General features: G+C 47.6%; 1 protein-coding gene across 1 annotated transcript; it reads left to right on the top strand.

Annotated features, from left to right (window-relative positions):
• The first annotated feature begins 6236 nt into the window (after window positions 1-6236).
• GNG3 (G protein subunit gamma 3) lies at window positions 6237-17510 on the top strand. Its single transcript, XM_077324692.1, has 3 exons — window positions 6237-6501; window positions 14331-14436; window positions 16798-17510. Exons 2-3 carry the CDS (start codon window positions 14338-14340, stop codon window positions 16924-16926), a joined length of 228 nt encoding a protein of 75 aa, XP_077180807.1. The 5' UTR covers window positions 6237-6501; window positions 14331-14337; the 3' UTR covers window positions 16927-17510.
• Window positions 17511-18009: the final 499 nt, after the last annotated feature.

An 18009-nucleotide genomic window follows, 5' to 3' on the forward strand; every position in this document is an offset into this window, starting at 1 on the left:
TTCTGCTTGTTTTGGCCTTCTAGCACAAGTATGTCCTTTCCTCTCTCCAAGCTCCTTCTAGGGGAACAAACATTTTAAAAAATGTTTTCACAACAACCCTGCAGGGTATATCAGGCTGAGAGAATGTAGCGTGCCCAAGGTTACCCAACAAGTCACTGTACCATGAGCAAATACTGTACTATGAGCAATATAGATTTGTCAAATTGTCTTGTGGGGTTCCCCCACTCTGTGTTCTTGCACTTCTGAGGGAGTCTTTAATTGCTGTACCAAGAAATAGTGTGTGTGGGGGGGTGGATCTTGGTCAAGATTGTCTTGTTTCATTCACCAACTCCCAAAATTTTCCAGCTGAATAATAATAAATAACTGTAGAAAGAAGTAAGCCATTTTGGATGGGAGCTCTCTCAGATCATCAGTCTATTCCCCCTTTTTTCTAAACAGATATCACATGCTCAGGAAGGAATCTTTGTGGTTTATCGTTTGTGCAGGTATTGTACAGCATCTCCTGTGAATAACCCATTTTTAAACCCAGCAGGTACACATGCTTGCATTTAAACCTGCATATTAAGATGCCACACACTTTTCTACTCTTGTGCAAAAAGGATTCTTGAGAAAATATAGAAAGAATAACTGAGAACAGAAATCCAACCATTTGTCACTTGGCAGTGAACGGTAAGGTCCATAAGAAGAGTTGGTTCTTATATGCCATTTTTCTCTACCAGAAGGAGTCTCAAAGGGGCTTACAATCGCCTTCCCTTTCCTCTCCCCACAACAGACAGCCTGTGAGTAAGTGAGGCTGAGAGAGCTCTGATAGTACTGCTGGTCAGAACAGCTTTCTCAATGCTGTGGTGAGCCCAAGGTCACACAGCTGGTTGCATGTGGAGGAGGAGCGGGAATCAAATCTGGCTCACCAGATTAGAAGTCCTTACCACTACCCCAAGCTGGTTCTCACAACATTAAAAATGAGAATAAGGCAATTGGAACCACCTGCTGTTTTAATGATCAGCACCATAGGTCTGAAGGTATGTGGCAAGAACAACTGGGCTTTTAATGACAGTGGTGGTGATGGAAGCTCTTGCAAGCCCGGTTAACACAGCTGTTGCTCAGATAGATGGCAAAGTGGTTAGGTAAGGTTGGAAAGGTGTGGCCAAGTAGAAATGCAGGTCCTGCTGGGTTATGTGTGATATTTGGTGAAGCCATGACTCATCTCAGCAAACACCTCCTCCTCCTGGCTGGATGAGAAAATAGCACCTCAATAGTCTGCAAAAGGGGCACTTGCCTGGCAGTTGCCCTTAAGGCAGGGGTAGTCAAACTGCGGCCCTCCAGATATCCATGGACTACAATTCCCAGGAGCCCTTGCCAGCATTCGCCAGCGAATGCTGGCAAGGGATCCTGGGAATTGTAGTCCATGGACATCTGGAGGGCCGCAGTTTGACTACCCCTGCCTTAAGGTAAGGTGACCAGATTGTCCCACTTTTGGAGGGACATCTGGGGGTACCTGGCAAATTGTACTTATGTTGAAATTAAAAAAATATATTACAATATTATTTTTGCATTCTATTAAACTTTTTGTTGCTCCGAAGAGACCAAATTTTTAATCAAGAATCTCCCCCCCCCCCATCAATGGTGTCCCGCTTTACCAATGTTAAAATCTGGTCACCTTACCTTAAGGTCAAGTACAAACCAACTTGCAAAAGACCTGGGAGAATGGCGAGGAAAACAGTTGTCATCTGGCTTGTGATTAATAACACTGGGGACTCAGAATCCAACAGAATCTACATCAGAAGCATTCTCCTGAAAAATAAAAATAATTTTTCTTTATTTGTTTTTCTTTCTTACTATTTTTCTCCCTGTATTTGTTGTTCTGTAATTTGTATGTAACTTTTTTTCTGTGTTAATAAAAAATTAACTTTCATTTTTAAAAAAAAGGAAAAGAAAGCATTCTCCTGTAGTTAGCTGGCATGACTGAAGCAGAGCTCAGAAATGACTGGGGGGGGGGGGGAATGAAGAAGAGGAGGTAGTTATACCCTGCTTTTCTCCCCTTTAAGGAGTCAAAGAGTAATTAACATGTAGAATTCACTGCTACAGGGAGTGGCAGTGCTACAAGCATAGACTGCTTCAAAGGGGGATTGGATAAACATGGTGCAGAGATGCATCGGTAGCTATCGGTGGTTATGAGTGTCCTGCATAGTGCAGGGGGTTGGACTAGATGGCCCATGAGGTCCCTTCCAACCGTATGATTCTATCATTCTATGATTCTATTAGCTCTGCCGTATGTCTGCCCCAGTGATGAGCTGTGTTCTTGGTGCTTGAGGAGCAACAATGAGAGGCCTTCTGGAGTTCTGGCCCCCCTAGTGGACCTCCTAATGGCACCTGTGTTTTGGTTGCCATGTGCTCCAGAAAGTTTGACTGGATGGGCCATTGGCCTGATCCAACATGGCTTCTCTTACATTCTTATTTTCTCATGCAGCCTCAAAACAGCTTACAGTCGCCTTCTCTACTTCCCCCACAGCATTCATCTTGTGAGGTTGGTGGGGCTGAGAGAGTTCTGAGAGAACTGTGACTGGCCCAAGGTCACCCATCAGGCTCTATGGGAAATCAAACACAGATTAAAGTCTGCTAGTCCTAATCGCTATACCACACTGGTTCTCAAGGTGAAGAGAATGAATATATGTTGCTATAATAATCTGAGCATGGCACCTGTGGGTAGTATGGTGCCCACCAGTATTTATATTGATGCCTGCTTGTTTGTTCACCAGAAACCATTTTTCCCCAAAGCAAGGAGCTACAGCTTGGGAATTTCTTGGAGATTCACGGGTGGTGCCTAGGGAGAGGGAGGTTGGAGACAGAAGCCAGCTTAAAAGCAATGTGGCAATCGATTCTTTCCTAGTTCTGCTGCCTTTGTACAGTGAGTGACATGGCTGCTTCTGGAATGGGTGTTTCCTTCTTAGGTCATCTACAAATATCGTGTTTGCTGTGTTAAAAACCATGAACACACAATTCTATACTATATCGACCGATAAAACGGGAAGGAAAGAATTTATATGAGGTATACGTAAAGGGTGGAAATCTAAACTCGGGGTGAAAAAATAAATACACTGGAAAAATATATAACCTATTCAATATTCATTGTTCTGTATAGTGCTTAAGAGCAGCTGCTTCTAATCTGGCAAGCTGGGTTTTATTCCCCACTCCTCCGCATGCAGCCAGTTGGGTGACCTTGAGCTAAGTCATAGTCCTGATAGTGCTGTTCTGACTTATCAGTCCTGTCAGAGCTCCCTCATCCCCACCTATATGTGTCTATTGTGAGGAGATGAAGGAAAGGCAATTGTAAGCCACTTTGAAACTCCTTCAGGTAGTGAAAAGCAGGGTATAAAAAACAACTCTTGTTTTGTGAATCACTGCTCACTTTGTTACTGTGTAAGAGTGCTACTAAACTCTTGCACTTGTCTGTTACTACAGGCAGAATAATATGGCTACTCACCTTGAAGAATCCTGTAAAATAGATTGGGTTGAGATAGAAAGTGTGTGTGATTGGCCAAAACTCATGCAGCAGATTTGCATGGCAGGGTAGGGATTAGAACGCATGGTTCTCAGATCCTTGTCAAACAGGGTAGCTGCTACACCAGAGTGGCTCGAGAACAATGGAGGATCAGAAGACAGATGGCTGAGGCAAAGGGGCTAGTGTAGCACAGTGGCTAACGCAATAGATTTGGTACAGGATGGCTGGAGTTCAAATTTTGCACAACTTTCCAGGTAGTCTTAAACAAGCTATGTTATCTCCACCTCAACTCTCCACTATGCAATATTGAGGAGTATAAAACTGACTTATCTTACAAAGCTGTAACCAGAAGATATGTACATGAAACTTTGGGAACCCTGAAAGTGCTACATATCAATATCTAAGTCACAGCATAGCCCCATTTGTGGATACTTAAATCCAGGTAGTGGAGTAATGGCTACAGAACTTTATACAACATGAGAAAAGTATGCAGAAAAATCCAAAATCTAAAAACACAAAAACACCTGGGGGCGGGTTAAAACCCTCCAAAATTATAGAAGCAGCCTGTATAGCTCTAAGAAATGAATACTCCTAGTGGAGTTTCCTAGGCAATCGCAACAGTATTGCCAGTCTTCAAGCTTTGGTTTCTGTCAGTAAAAGGCAGGAGAATAAACCAGGCTCTTTCCAGGGCTGTTTTTGGCCTTTAGGAAGGTCTTGTTGGTGCCAATTCCATGAACAACCACCTGGCTACCTGCTGCCATACAGCCTGCTGCTTGCACTCACCCAACGCAAGCCAATATAGTGTCGTGGTCAGAGTTTCAAATTAAGATCCAGATTCAAATCTGCAATCTGCTGTGGAAGTTCACCCCTTCAGCCCATCCTGTCTCACAGAGTTGGGATAAGGTTACAGTAGAGGAGAGCAGAATAGTGCCCTCGTGTTTCCAGTCCCCACTGTGAAGAAGGTAAGTAAATATAGCTGAAAACAGGGAGCAGATAAATATGTGGCTGCAGGTGGGCAGGAAGGAGAGGGGGGAAAGGGGAAAAATGGATACGGGGATGCCAGGACGAAGCAAAAAGGAAATACTTTAGGGGGGATAGTTTTAAAAGTGAGGTGCCCTGGGGCCCTCCAGTCCTTGCAGATTTCCCACTGTGTAACTGGGCCTGTTGACTGGTACCATGATTAGGCCATAGTTTTCTGGGTAGAGGCTGCCTAGAGGCGGGGAGAAAGGAAAGTTGAAGACAGTAGGCTAATAAAGGTAGGCTGGCTGCATTGGAAAAAGCGATGTCTGGTGTAGAAAGAACAAGAGAAGAAGACCCTGCAAGCATGGAGACCATCAGATAGGATAGTTAAGTGTCGTTCCTTGTTTGTCTCCAGATTGCTCCTCTCAGGGCAATTTTTTCCTGCTCCTTGGCAGTGCCACATTCAGTCTGACCCTCTTGCTCAGCTAGAGGCATAGTTAAGAGCCTATCTCTATCTCTCCCCTTTCCTATCAAGTATGTTAATTCCTAAATAAATTCTCTGCTCTTGCATCAGTTTGCGCACCCTTGCTGTGTTAACTGCCAACAGGCTGGTGGGTGGGAAGCAGTGAAGGAAGCAGGAAAAGGGGAGAGCCTATAGGGGCCTTTGGGGCCCGGAAAGAAGAAATGATGTTTGCCATTCAGTTGAGTTTGACTTTTGGTGATCCTGTGGCTCAGCTGTCTCCATGTCTTCTGATCTTGCACCGCTTCTCTTAGTTGTGTAATGCTCTGGCCAGAGTCCATTCTGATCATATCTAGCTGTTCTTTGTCGGCCTGGTTTCCTTTTACCATTGACCAGTCCCAGCAGAACTGCTCTCCCCATCAAATTGGATCACATGATATGGCCAAAGTCAGTGAGCCAGAGTTTCAAGATTTTGCCTTCCTGTGATCTACCAGGCTTTCGTGTTCTAGGATTTCCTTGTTGGTGACTTTAGCTGTCCGCTGAATCCGTAGAAGCCTTCTCCAGCACCAGAGCTCGAACAAATAATCTCTCCTCCTGTCTGATTTCTTCATCGTCCAGCTTTCACAGCCATAAAAGGCTACTGGAAAGATGATAGATAGAACTAATCTACATTTGGCAACCAGGCTTCTGTCCTTGCTTTCCCATGCTCGGTTCGAGCTTATCATAGTGGACCGGAAAATGAGATGCTTCCCAAGTCCTTGCTCCTTTCCTACCATTTGGGGCAAAAGGCTTTTTGTCTTGCTGAAATGAGGGCGGAAGCCACCGAGGTGCAAAGGACAGCTTGGAACTGAAAAGCATCCCTCAGACGTTTTCATTCAGTTGCTGTGCAAATAAACACACACACAGAGTGAATACCATCATCACCACATGCAACAAGCCACAGGAAAAGAGGCAGTCTTGAACATTGAGGACTGAGAGCGGAGGAGGGGTGCATCTGGAAGGAGGGGGGAAAGTGGGCAGAGCCTTGATGTCAGATTTCCAAATGAAAGGGAGATGCAGGGGCTGTACTGCAGCTCTCGTGCGCTCATACCACTACCTACACAGGGGTGGATCGGCCCCCCCAAATCCCTCCCTTAGCTATTTCCTCCCAGCGCTACTGCCTACCTGTCAGTCTCCCCAACTGAGAGACTCTCCACGTGGCAACCGGACCATCTGAGTCCATAAGAGCAGCTGCCTTTTCAAACACATCTACAGGGTGTGGGCACCTGCATCACCCCCCCCCCACCAGGGAGATGGTTTCTTCCCAGCCTTAAGTGGTTTGTAGCATCCTCAAGGTACTGGTCCATTGAATTAGGCTCCATCCCTGGAAGAGGTGGAGGGGGGAGACATCAGTGTGGAGCCCTCAAAGCGCAGGGAGAGGAGAGAACGGCCACCGTGGGGAAAACACCCCTTCCTCGCTTCCTCTTCCAGCCAGGCAAGTGGGAGGAAGAGTCTCCCAGCAGCCGGATCGCCACCACCACCCTGAGACTGAAGCCTGCATTTTCCTCCATCTCTTCATTCCAGGCAGGAGTTGTCAAAAGAGGTCAGTGTTTTTAGGGTGGGAGACTCCTGAAGCCGGCTGCAGTAGCTTGGTAAATGGAGATTCATCCGGGCAGAGACCTAAAAGGCTGCCAAGGGCAGACAACAAGGAGTCCCAAGCGAGGCGGTCATAATAACCTGGCATTTCTCACCAGCACAGTAGGGATTTCAGATTTCCTTGCTTGTGAATGGCAGGGAGGGGGAGGCAGAAGGTAACTGGGAAGGGCTTTGGAGCAGAGATTTCTGCTTGCCAGCTACACCAGAAGGTGGGGAGGGGAGACGGAAAAATGGGTGTATGGGCAAGGAAACCAGGCGTTCTGCTGTTCTGTCTTCTGGTGCCAGGATCTGCCATGATTCCTGCTTTCTAACATCCCCTCCCTGCCCGATGCATTTTCTACCCGTTTGCTTTGCACCTGCAGAGAAAGGAAAGTGGTGTACAGGAGGGAGATGGATATTTGGTACTGCCTAGGTACAATTTTGCCCTGGCCTGGGATAGCCTGATCCTTGATTCTTGTCAGATCTTGGAAGCTAAACAGGGTCGGTCCTGGTTACTATTTGGATGGAAGACCACCAAAAAAATATCAGGGCCCTGACTTGGAGGCAGGCAAATGCATGACACTTCTGAATGCCTCCTGCCTTGAAATCCTGCAGGGTCACCATCAGTCAACTGTGACTTGATAGCAAAAAAAGAGAGAGGGAAGGGGATAGATTTGCAGCGGTGGGCACTTTTTCTGGAGGGATGGGCTAGAAAAGATTTTAAAAGCCCTCAGCGTCTTTATCCAGAAAGCAAAACCCTTGCAGAGAATGTTAGCCCTTAACCACACAGCATATATTAAATACGTTATTGTGAATTACATGGAAGCCAAGGCCCCAAAAGAAGAATCTTGAAGAAAAAAACAGCTTGCCTGTTAGCTTAAAGGGAAAGAAATCTTTCCAGGTGTTCTCCATCATAACAACCCTCTTGCAAAGTTGGACACCATCATGCTCTCTCTGTCCTTCAGGCTGCATAGGGGGCTAATTTCTAAACAGCTGGGGGGTTAAGCAAGCTTTGCAGACTGATTCTTGAAGATCCTTTTTTCCTAGTGGTGTGAGAAAAACACTCTTGCCATGCCCGAATGTGCTCTTGTCATTTATTCCTGTTTCACAGGAATAAAGCATCAGAGAGAAATTAAGCTGTGTGGAAGTGAGGGATGCCCCTCCACCAAGTCAGTCCTGCTCTGAGGTCATGTTTGGATTTCAGCAAAGGTGTGCTTTGCACACACCTTCAGTGTGGGGGCTGTATATGCGGCAGGATGGGTGCTCAGAGTCATGCACAGGCACGCCCTGAACCCTCAAGTGTCGATAGGGGCCTAGAACTCAATCCTAAGCATGCTTATTAGGGTGTAAAGCAGTGGTTCTCAACCTTCCTAAATGCTGCGACCCTTTAAGACAGTTCCTCGTGTTGTGGTGACCCCCAACCATAGAATTATGCAAGTGTTCTTTCCCAGAAATCAAACCGAAACTGACCCATGGCGTGAAGATCCATGGTTAATGTCCCACCATGCCAATCTTGCCCTTTTCCACTGCTCCAGACACACGGACGCTCTATTTCGATCTACCTCATAAGGCTGTTGTGTGGATGAAATGGAAGAGGAGCGATGTCGGCCACTTTGGGACCCCCTTGGAGAAAAGGGCGGGGTACGAACCGAGTAACGAAAACCAATGATTTGGAAGAATAAAAATTGAGACCAGGGGCACCTTTAAGACCAACAAAGATTTATTTGAGGTGTGAGCTTTCGTGTGTCCTTCAGACAAAATTGGTTTGGGGGACATCAGTAACATCCTGAAAGGCAGTACAATGGCTCTTGGTATAGTTTGTACGAACATAATGCTTGCAGAAGCACTGTAGGATGTCTTCCAGATCATAGAATCATAGAGTTGGAAGGGGCCATACAGGCCATCTAGTCCAGCCCCCTGCTCAACGCAGGATCAGGTCCTTGATGGCCCTTTGCCTGCTACCACTGCAGCCACCAACCAGACGACCCCACTTGGGGTCCCGACCCCACCGTTCAGAACCACTGGTGTTAAGAATGTTGAACTCAGGATACATGCTTAGCATTGTACTTTTCCTCGTGCTGTTCTAGTACAACCGCAGTGTGTACACAGAAGGCTGTGGATAGTGGGCAACACACTGGTCTTTAGCCAGGATTTGAATCCCTATCTTCATGAACCTTACTGGCTAACCTGGATCACTACAGATGCCAGCCTCAAGGTGGGACCTGGGGATCCCCCAGAATCTCAAGGTTATAGAAATGGGTGGATTCTGTGTAGCATTGCACCCCACTGAGGTCCCCAGGTTCTATCCCCAAATCTTCAACCTGGAGCTAGCAAGCCTACCCCCACATCCCCAGTTGGTGGCCAGGGGGGTGCAGGCAACCCTAGTTCAACTCTGATCACACAGATCCCAGTTCAAATCTCCCTCGTCCACGAAGCAACTAGTGACATTGGGACAATCACAGTCTCGTAGGCCAACTTCACAGAGCTGTTGTGAAAAAGGGGAGGGAACAATAGGGATGCCAGCCTCCAGGTGGGACCTGGGGATCCCTCAGGATTACAACTGATTTCCAGACCACAGAGATCAGTTTCTCAGGATGCAAATGGATGCCTTGGAGGGTGTGGCATCATACCCCACTGAGGTCCCTGTCCTTCCCAGGCTCCACCCCTGAATCTCCAGGCATCTCCCTAACAGGAGCAGGCAACCTGACTCCCCCATCCCCTGCTGGTGGCCAAGTAGGAACTGGCAACCCAGGGGGAACATCACACCTGTTCCTCTGGGCTTTTATATAATAAACAAACATCAACGGGCTTCTGGGAAAGGGCGTTACAAATTCACCAGGGAATTGGTGGCCTAACCTGCCTTGAAGGGCTTTGCTGAGCCCCATAACACTGTTCTTAAAATATCTGCCGACTTCAGTGGTGCTGCTCAGAGGTTGTCCCCTCTTTCTGAGAAGAGGCACCTGTGAGACAGCCTTTTGCTAGCAGCAGAGTTGGCAACAGCATACCTTGAGAGTGCACAGTTGCCAACCTCCAACCAGGAATCCCCTTCTCTAACCACTCATCTCCAGGAGACTGACATCTGCTTACCTGGAGAAAATGAAAGATGAACTCTGTGGCATTATACTCCATTGCAGTCCCTCTCCTCCCCAAACTGTGCCCTCCTCTGCCTCCCAAATCTCTAGGTATTTACCAACCTGGTACAGGTGACCCTGTGGCCCAGAGCTTCTGGTGGGTCCCAATGTTGCTGACCCCCCCCCCATCTATGGTCAGGTGGGTCAGTCGACAAAGAAACAGGAGAGCTTGGTGATGGGGCAGAAGATGACCCCAGGCTCTGTCTGCTCAGCTCCCCCCTCAACAGACCCCACAAAACAACTGGAACTGTTAATGCCTGGAAGCCCAACACAAAGGAAATAAACTGCAGCCTATACCGGATGGAGAACAATTTTTAAAATATAGTACCAGTATTTATTAATCAAGTAAAAAAATCCGAGGCTTTTAGCATAGCCTCAATAAAATCAAAATTATTTGGAGATTTATATACCACCCCTCTCAGTAACCTGTCTCTGGGCGGTTTATGCATATAAATTCTGTAGACGGATGCAATAAACAATTGGTTAAAACAGGGGTAGTCAACCTGTGGTCCTCCAGATGTTCATGGACTACAATTCCCGTGAGCAAAGGCTGGCAGGGGCTCATGGGAATTGTAGTCCATGGACATCTGTAGGGCCACAGGTTGACAACCCCTGGGATAAAACACTAAAACAATTTATAACCGTTTGAAACCACCATTATTATAGCATCAGCAACAGTAATGGCATGTAGCAAGCTAGATATTAAAAATCAGAAGAAAAAGGAGGGCAGAAGGGGGTGGGAGGGAGGCGTGAGATTTGGATAGAGTGTTGCTTATTGTCCAGCTGGTTTCACCCATAGGCTCTGCAGAAGAGCTCCGTCTTACAGGCCCCGCAGTACTCAGAGCAGTTCTGTCAGAACTCTCTGAGCCCCACCTACCTCAGTGAGTATCTCTTGTGGGGAAAGGAAGGGAAGGCGATTGTAAGCTGCTTTGAGACTCCTTTGGGTAGTTTCACTACCAAGGCTAAGAGAGGGATGTTCCATCTAGAGTGGCATCCAGTTGTATTCCGTATTCAATGGCAGAGGGAGGAGGAGGAGTTGGTTCTTATATGCCGCTTTTCTCTACCCGAAGGAGGCTCAAAGCGGCTTACAGTCGCCTTCCCTTTCCTCTCCCCACAACAGACCCCCTGTGAAATGGGTGAGGCTGAGAGAGCCCTAATATCACTGCTCAGTCAGAACAGCTTTATCAGTGCTATGGTGAGCCCAAGGTCACCCAGCTGGTTGCATGTGGGGGAGCGCAGAATCGAACCCGGCATGCCAGATTAGAAGTCTGCACTCTTAACCACTACACCAAACTGGCTGGTCTTAACCTTTATTTTGTTTTATTTATTTGGATTTCTATACCGCCCATTCTTTGCTGCTCTGGGCGGTTTACATTGAACATTGTATAACTCCTACATGGAACATTACATAGTCTGCAACATAGAATCATAGAATCATAGAATCATAGGGTTGGAAGGGGCCATACAGGCCATCTAGTCCAACCCCTGCTCAACGCAGGATTAGCCCTATTGAGCAGACAATAAAACATTGAGCAGACAATAAAACGTAACAGTTCAACAGTAATACAATATATAGCAACATTGGGAGGTCAGTTATTTCAGTCATGGGAGGGTGTCTGGGGGGACCAGTAGATGTTCTGAGTCGGTCGGACTCAAGCAAATGCCTGGTGGAGGAGCTCCCTTTTGCAGGCCCTGCAGAACTGTGGAAGGTCAGGCAGGGCTCTGATCTCCTCAGGGAGCTTGTTCCACCAGGTGGGGGCCAGAACCGAGAAGGCTCTGGCCCTTATTGGGGTCTGACGTGCTTCTTTGGGGCCAGGGATCCGCAGCCCCAAGCATCCTGGGATCAGCATACCTTAGGGACAGGCTCCTCCCATGTGATCCTTGGATGGGAGACCACCCTGTACGAACCGCCCCATAGGTTCCAGTATTGAATTATTTTATCATTTGTATTGTAATTTTAATCATTCAAATGTGTTAATGTTTTTTGTAAAAAGAAAATGTTCACTACCTTGTGGATCCTGATTGGGTGGAAAGGTAGCATTAAAATGTTTTAATATTAATAATTTCATGCAATAACTGATCTTTTAAAAAAAACATTCTGAATATGCCTCCATGAGAATCTGTGGATTGCCTTACTGTGTCAAAAGGTTTTGAGGAGGGCAATCAAGATGGTTAAGGGGATGGGGCATCCTTCATCAGGGATGTCTCAGATTACAAAAAAAATGATGACTCACCAGCAGGAAAGACAATAAAATCAGAGTCCAGTAGCTCATTTAAGACCAACAAAGATTTATTCAGGGCGTGAGCTTTTGAGTGCAAGCACTCTTCCTCAGACTATGATCTTCTTACATGACAGGGAATATATGTGTTTTTGTAAAGTACACTGAATTCTAGGAGATTGTTCGGCTGTTTTTGACAAAGGATTATTATTGGCTGTATTTGGATGTGTGACAGTCTACTGATGGAACAGAATTGATTTTTGCTACATATTCCCTGTCAGATAAGGAGATCATAGTCTGACAAAGAGTGCTTGCACTTGAAAGCTCACACCCTGAATAAATCTTTGTTGGTCTTAAAGGTGCTACTGGACTCTGATTTTATTTTACAAAAACACAGTGAGAAACCAAACTGCCATTTATTAGTGATCAAAGGTTCTCACCTCCCCATATGCTGCTTGCTCCATCCGTCTCCATACAACTGTGAGACATTTCTACCAGGGAATTGCTGGTCATTTCCCAAGGCCAGGGAGTCAAACTCAAAATTCCATTACATTGCCATATCTTACGGTCACATTATCACAAATAGCAAGAAAGAGAGAGAGAGGGGTTTATAAAATCATGTGTGGGATGGGAAAAAAATTGTATGGGGTGGAGAAAGTGGTCAGAAAGCACTGCTTCTTCCTGGGACATGGTCTGCTAGGATTGGAGAGACTGGAGAACAAATTGAGCGTCCAGTTGGCACCTTTAAGACCGACAAAGTTTTATTCAAGGTGTGAGCTTTCGTGTGCATGCATTCTTCCTCAGATGCCATGTCATGGAATGGAAGTAATTGGTTCATACTTCTAGGGAAAGTGTGAGAGTCAATTAATATAAACTGTGGCTCTCCAGGTGCCCGTGGACTACAATTCCCATGACCCCCTGCCAGTGCTGGCAGGGGCTCAAGGGAATTGTAGTCCATGGGCATCTGGAAAGCCACAGTTTGGCCACCCCTGGGTTAACGGAGTCCAGAGACAAATCGGAAAAAACAGAAATTTGGAATTGTTTGTATTCACTTGAGATTGAGCTGCATGGGAACCATTTTATGTACAAATAAAGCTAAAGATGTCCACGTGAAGAGAATAATGAGCAAATATACAATCATTTGCTGACCACAGTTAGCTGAGATCTTGCCCTTATTTGAGAGAGCATCCAATTAAGCTGGTGTCCAGTAGATTCCTAGAATCATAGAGTTGGAAGGGACCTCCTGGGTCATCTAGTCCAACCCCCTGCACTATGCAGGACACTCACATCCCAATCGCTCATCCACTGCCACCTGCCACCCCCTTGAGCCTTCACAGAATAGATCAGAATAGATCTAAAGGAAACCCTTCTTTACTCAAACTGTGGAATTTACTGCTAGTAGAGGTAGAAATGGCCATAAGCATAATTTTAAAAGGGGACTAGTCCAATTCACGGAGAAGTCCATGAGCTGTTACTAGCTATAATGACTGAAGGGAACCTCCACATTCAGAGACAGCACACCTCTGAATACCAGTGCCAGGAGGAACCATCAGGGGTCCCCTCTGTGCCCCATTTGTTGATATTTATTAATTTATCGTAGGGTGTGTGCCTAGCATGGAGATCTGAGGATTGTCTGGCATTCAAGCACGGGGTTTTATGGAGGCGGTTTGCAATTTCCTGTCTCTAATGTTCCTTGGAGGAACTGCCACTCAAATTCTTGGAGATCTCCTGTCCAAACACTAGACAGGATTGGCCTTGCTTAGCTTCTGATATCTGATGGGATCGCACTTGCCTGGGCTACTCAGGTTGTGGTTGTTTGTTGGTCCTCCTGGGAAACTGGTTGGCCATTACTGAAACAAGATGGATCCCTCCTCTGATCCAGCAGGGCACTTCAGCTCTTATCGTATTTCTAACAGCAGCCTGGCCAGCAATTCCAAAGAGCTGAGGGAAAAGGCATGAAGGAAACAGCTTTCCCTGCTGGTTGTCTCCAGCTGCTGGCATTGGGAGGCAGGCTGCATCAGAACACGGAAGCTCCATTTAGTTGTCATAGATAATAGGCATAAGGTAAATGTAAAGGTAAAGGTATCCCCTGTGCAAGCACCGAGTCATGTTTGACCCTTGGGGTGACGCCCTCTAGTATTTTCATGGCAGACTCAATATGGGGTGGTTTGCCAGTGCCTTCCCCAGTCATTACCGTTTACCCCCCAGCAAGCTGGGTACTCATTTTACCCACCTCGGAAGGATGGAAGGCTGAGTCAACCTTGAGCCGGCTGCTGGGATTGAACTCCCAGCCTCATGGGCAAAGCTTTCAGACGGCTGCCTTACCACTCTGCGCCACAAGAGGCTCTAATAGGCATAAAGAGCCTCCTTAAAAAATTGTCTAATCTTTAAAAAACAAAAGGCAGTCATGAATTCTCTCCCGGTTTCTTACCTTGTGCCCCCTACAGCATTGCCATGAAGGGCGAGACCCCCGTCAACAGCACCATGAGCATCGGACAGGCACGGAAGATGGTGGAACAGCTGAAGATCGAAGCCAGCATGTGCAGGATAAAGGTATGGAAGGCAGAAGAGGAGGGCAAAAGAAGTCAGGGATGGGGAAGGCGGGTGTTTTTCTTCCCAGGGCTGGACCAGAAACACCACACGCTGCAGCTTCCTTTCTTCCCTGCAAGCCTTTAGCTGGTGCTGACAAGCTTACAGACTTAACTGGCTTCTCTTGGCAAACACAATAGCTTACACAGATCCTCTACATTGCTTTTAAGATTTACCAAGACTGGTTTCCCCTGAAAACAAAATCTGTGGATGCCCCAGATCATTCCTTGGGGGGCCACTGTATCCTATTTCTCCAAAAAGACAATCAAAACATTTGTTTTTTATATCTTTTGGTAATTAGGGTTTTGTTTTTAAAACTATTATTCTGATACATCCACTGATGAGTATGGTGGTGGTGGTAGGGATTTGTCTCATGTTCTAAATTCTCAGTTTGGTAAAAGTGCCTTGGCAAATTTGAAACGAGGAGCAATACAGAATCTTCTCCTTAAGTCAAAGACTCACAAAGAGAGAAGAGTTGGGTTTTATGCCTCGCTTTTCACTGCCCGAAGGAGTCTCAAAGCAGCTTCCCTTTCCTCTCCCCACAACAGACACCCTGTGAGGGAGGTGAGACTGAGACAGCCCAGAGATTAATGAAGAAGAAGAGTTGGTTCTTATATGCGGCTTTTCTCTACCCAAAGGAGTCTCAAAGTGCCTTCCAATCGCCTTCCCTTTCCTCTCCCCACAATAGACACCCTGTGAGGGAGGTGAGGCTGAGAGAGCCCTGATATTACTGAAGAAGAAGAGTTGGTTCTTATATGCGGCTTTTCTCTACCCAAAAGAGTCTCATAGCGGCTTACATTTACCTTCCCCTTCCTCTCCCCACAACAGACACCTTGTGAGGTAGGGGAGGCTGAGAGAGCCCTGGTATTATTGCTCAATTAGAACAGTCCTATTAGGGCTGTGTCACCTAGCTGTCTGCATGTGGGGAAGCGGGGAATCAAACTTGGCTTGCCAGATTAGAAGATGTTGTTCTTAACCACTACACCATGCTGGCTGTTTTTTTAAACCCCAGAACAGCTGCTTTTTATTCTCCATTTTCTCTACCCAAAGGAGTCCCAAGGTGGCTTACAAACACCTTTTACTTTCTCTCCCCAAAAACAGAAACCCTGCGAGATAGGTGGGTCGGAGAGATCTCTGACAAAACTGCTCTGTGAGAACAGCTCTAACAGGACTGTGACTAGCCCAAGGTCACCCAGCTTGCTGTATGCGGAGGAGCAGGGAATCAAACTCAGCCCTCCACTTTAGAGACTGCCGCTCTTACCCAGTATGCCATGCAGACTCTTCCTGGTGCATCCCGTGTTGGAAGGCAAGGTTGCCAACCTCCAGGTGGAGCCTGTGCTTCTCCTGGAACTGCCATTAGTTTCCGAACTCCTGTGATCAGTTTCCCTGTAAGAAATGGCAGCTTCTGAATGGGAACTCGATGGCACCGCAAGACCACTGAGCTTCCTGGGAACTAGCCCCACATCGCGAGGATTTAAAAAAAATATTCTGCTTTGGCAGTCCTAATATGGAGCCTTGCTTTGCGAGTGTATCGTGCATAAGCAGATCATGGAGGATATAGGAGGGGATTGTGTGTGTGTGGGGGGTGATTGTGCATGGGGGGGATTGTGTGGGGGGGTGACTGTGCAGCCCACCCATTGCAGAGCAAGTCACCATTCCAAATGTGAATCCCATTTCAGTCTTGCTTAATTCTCATGACTCTCAGCCCAGAGACCGTGGCTCAGTTCCACAAGAAGCCTGGGCCCTTTGTGCAGACTAAGGACTGCTGGGCAGACGACAACCTTTCTAACATATTCAGCTCCTGTGCGTAGAGTGTGCCATGGCTGCACTTTAGTGCAAGGATCCAGGCCGCCACTCGTACATGGAGCTGCTTTCCTCCCAAAGAATTATATTGCATCTTAAATGGTTCAATAACCAGGCCGGGGGGGGGGGGGGGGGAGGGGGAGGGCTGCTGTCTGGTAACCAATTGGATGTGCCCTCGTGTGGCAAGGACTGGTATTTATCCCGCCCAGACCCACCTGCGATGCATAGATCATGACGGGTAGGCACGTAGCTGTGGAAAAGAGCCGGAGTCCAGGAGCACCTTGAAGTCTAACAAAATTTGTGGCAGGGGAGGAGCTTTCATGAGTCACTGCTCAATTCATTACGCTGTGAGTCCGTCTGTCCTTATGAGTGGAGAGCAGTGATTTCAGATGCCGCATGGCAATAGCAGGAGGGTTTCAGAGGGTAGCCCTGTTAGTCTGCAGTAGAAAAGTTAGACGCAAGACCAGTAGTGCCCCAGAGACCAAGATTTTCATGATTCTCTCTCCTTCTCTTTGATCCCAGGTCTCCAAGGCGGCAGCTGACCTGATGACTTACTGCGACGCTCACGCCTGCGAGGACCCCCTCATCACCCCTGTGCCCACCTCAGAAAACCCTTTCCGGGAGAAGAAATTCTTCTGTGCCCTGCTCTGAGCTATGCTTGCCCCACAGCATCGGCCCTCGGGGCCCGATAGGCACCTGGGCCGTTCCCCTCCCTCTCCCTCTCCCTGGACATCCTCTGGACCACATCTGCGTGGGATCAGGGTTAGGGGGACGCCTGGCATCCTGGACACCAAGACTGCCCCTTGGCGGGCCGCTGGTGGAGGGAAGAGGTGGCACCTCTGGTTTCCTCTGGCAGCCTCCCAATCCGTTGTGGATATTTGGCCACGTGCCTTTGGCCACGCACAACAAGCCAATTCTGTGCAAGAAAGCCCCCCTGCCCTCCTAAGAGGCAACCCTCACTCAGCAGAGTGTGACACTCACTCAACACCCACCGCAAACACAGCAACCCACCTGTGAGCCTCCCCCCCCCCTCCCAACCTTGAATTGCCCCTTCAAGGGAGTTTAGCTCCTCATCAAAGGTGCCGAAGCCGTCTCCTCCCCCAGCCCGCAATGAATGCCCAGGGAAGGGTTCAGGGTATCACAGTTCCAGGGCCCAGGCGGTCTGTGCCAGCCATTCCCTCCACCCACACTGTACCAGAGAGCACAGAAAGAAATTAAACTGAAGCTGGAAACTACATGGCTGTGTCATTGTTATAGGGGGTGGGAGGGAAGGAAGCAGCACAGCCTCTGCCAGGGAAGGCCTCAATCCGGTCATGCCGATTAGCCTTCTACACACGAGGCAAAGGATCCCAGGGCCAGGAGCCCATCTCAGCCTCTCTGCCCAGTTGCTGGACCTCCAGAGGGATCGATTGGCCACTAATGTGAGAGGCAGGGCAGGACTAGATGGACCAGTGAGTCTGATCCATGGCCTGATGATGTAGGGACTGAATTTTGGGGCTTCAATTGGCGGTGATTGAATTGGGCAAAACTCTGGTTTCCGTGGCAATTTGATGATTTATTTATACCTTGCCTTTCTCCTCAAGGGGGACCCAAGATGGCTTCCCTCGTTCTCCTCACAAAGGGGAGCTCACCACTTCCTGTGGCAGCCAATTCCACTGCTGAACTACTCTGTGAAAATTTTCCCCGTTAGCTAGCTGGTACTGTTCTACACATAGTTTAAACCCATTACTGCGT

Source organism: Paroedura picta, chromosome 1 (assembly GCF_049243985.1).
Source record: "Paroedura picta isolate Pp20150507F chromosome 1, Ppicta_v3.0, whole genome shotgun sequence".
NCBI lineage: Eukaryota > Metazoa > Chordata > Lepidosauria > Squamata > Gekkonidae > Paroedura > Paroedura picta.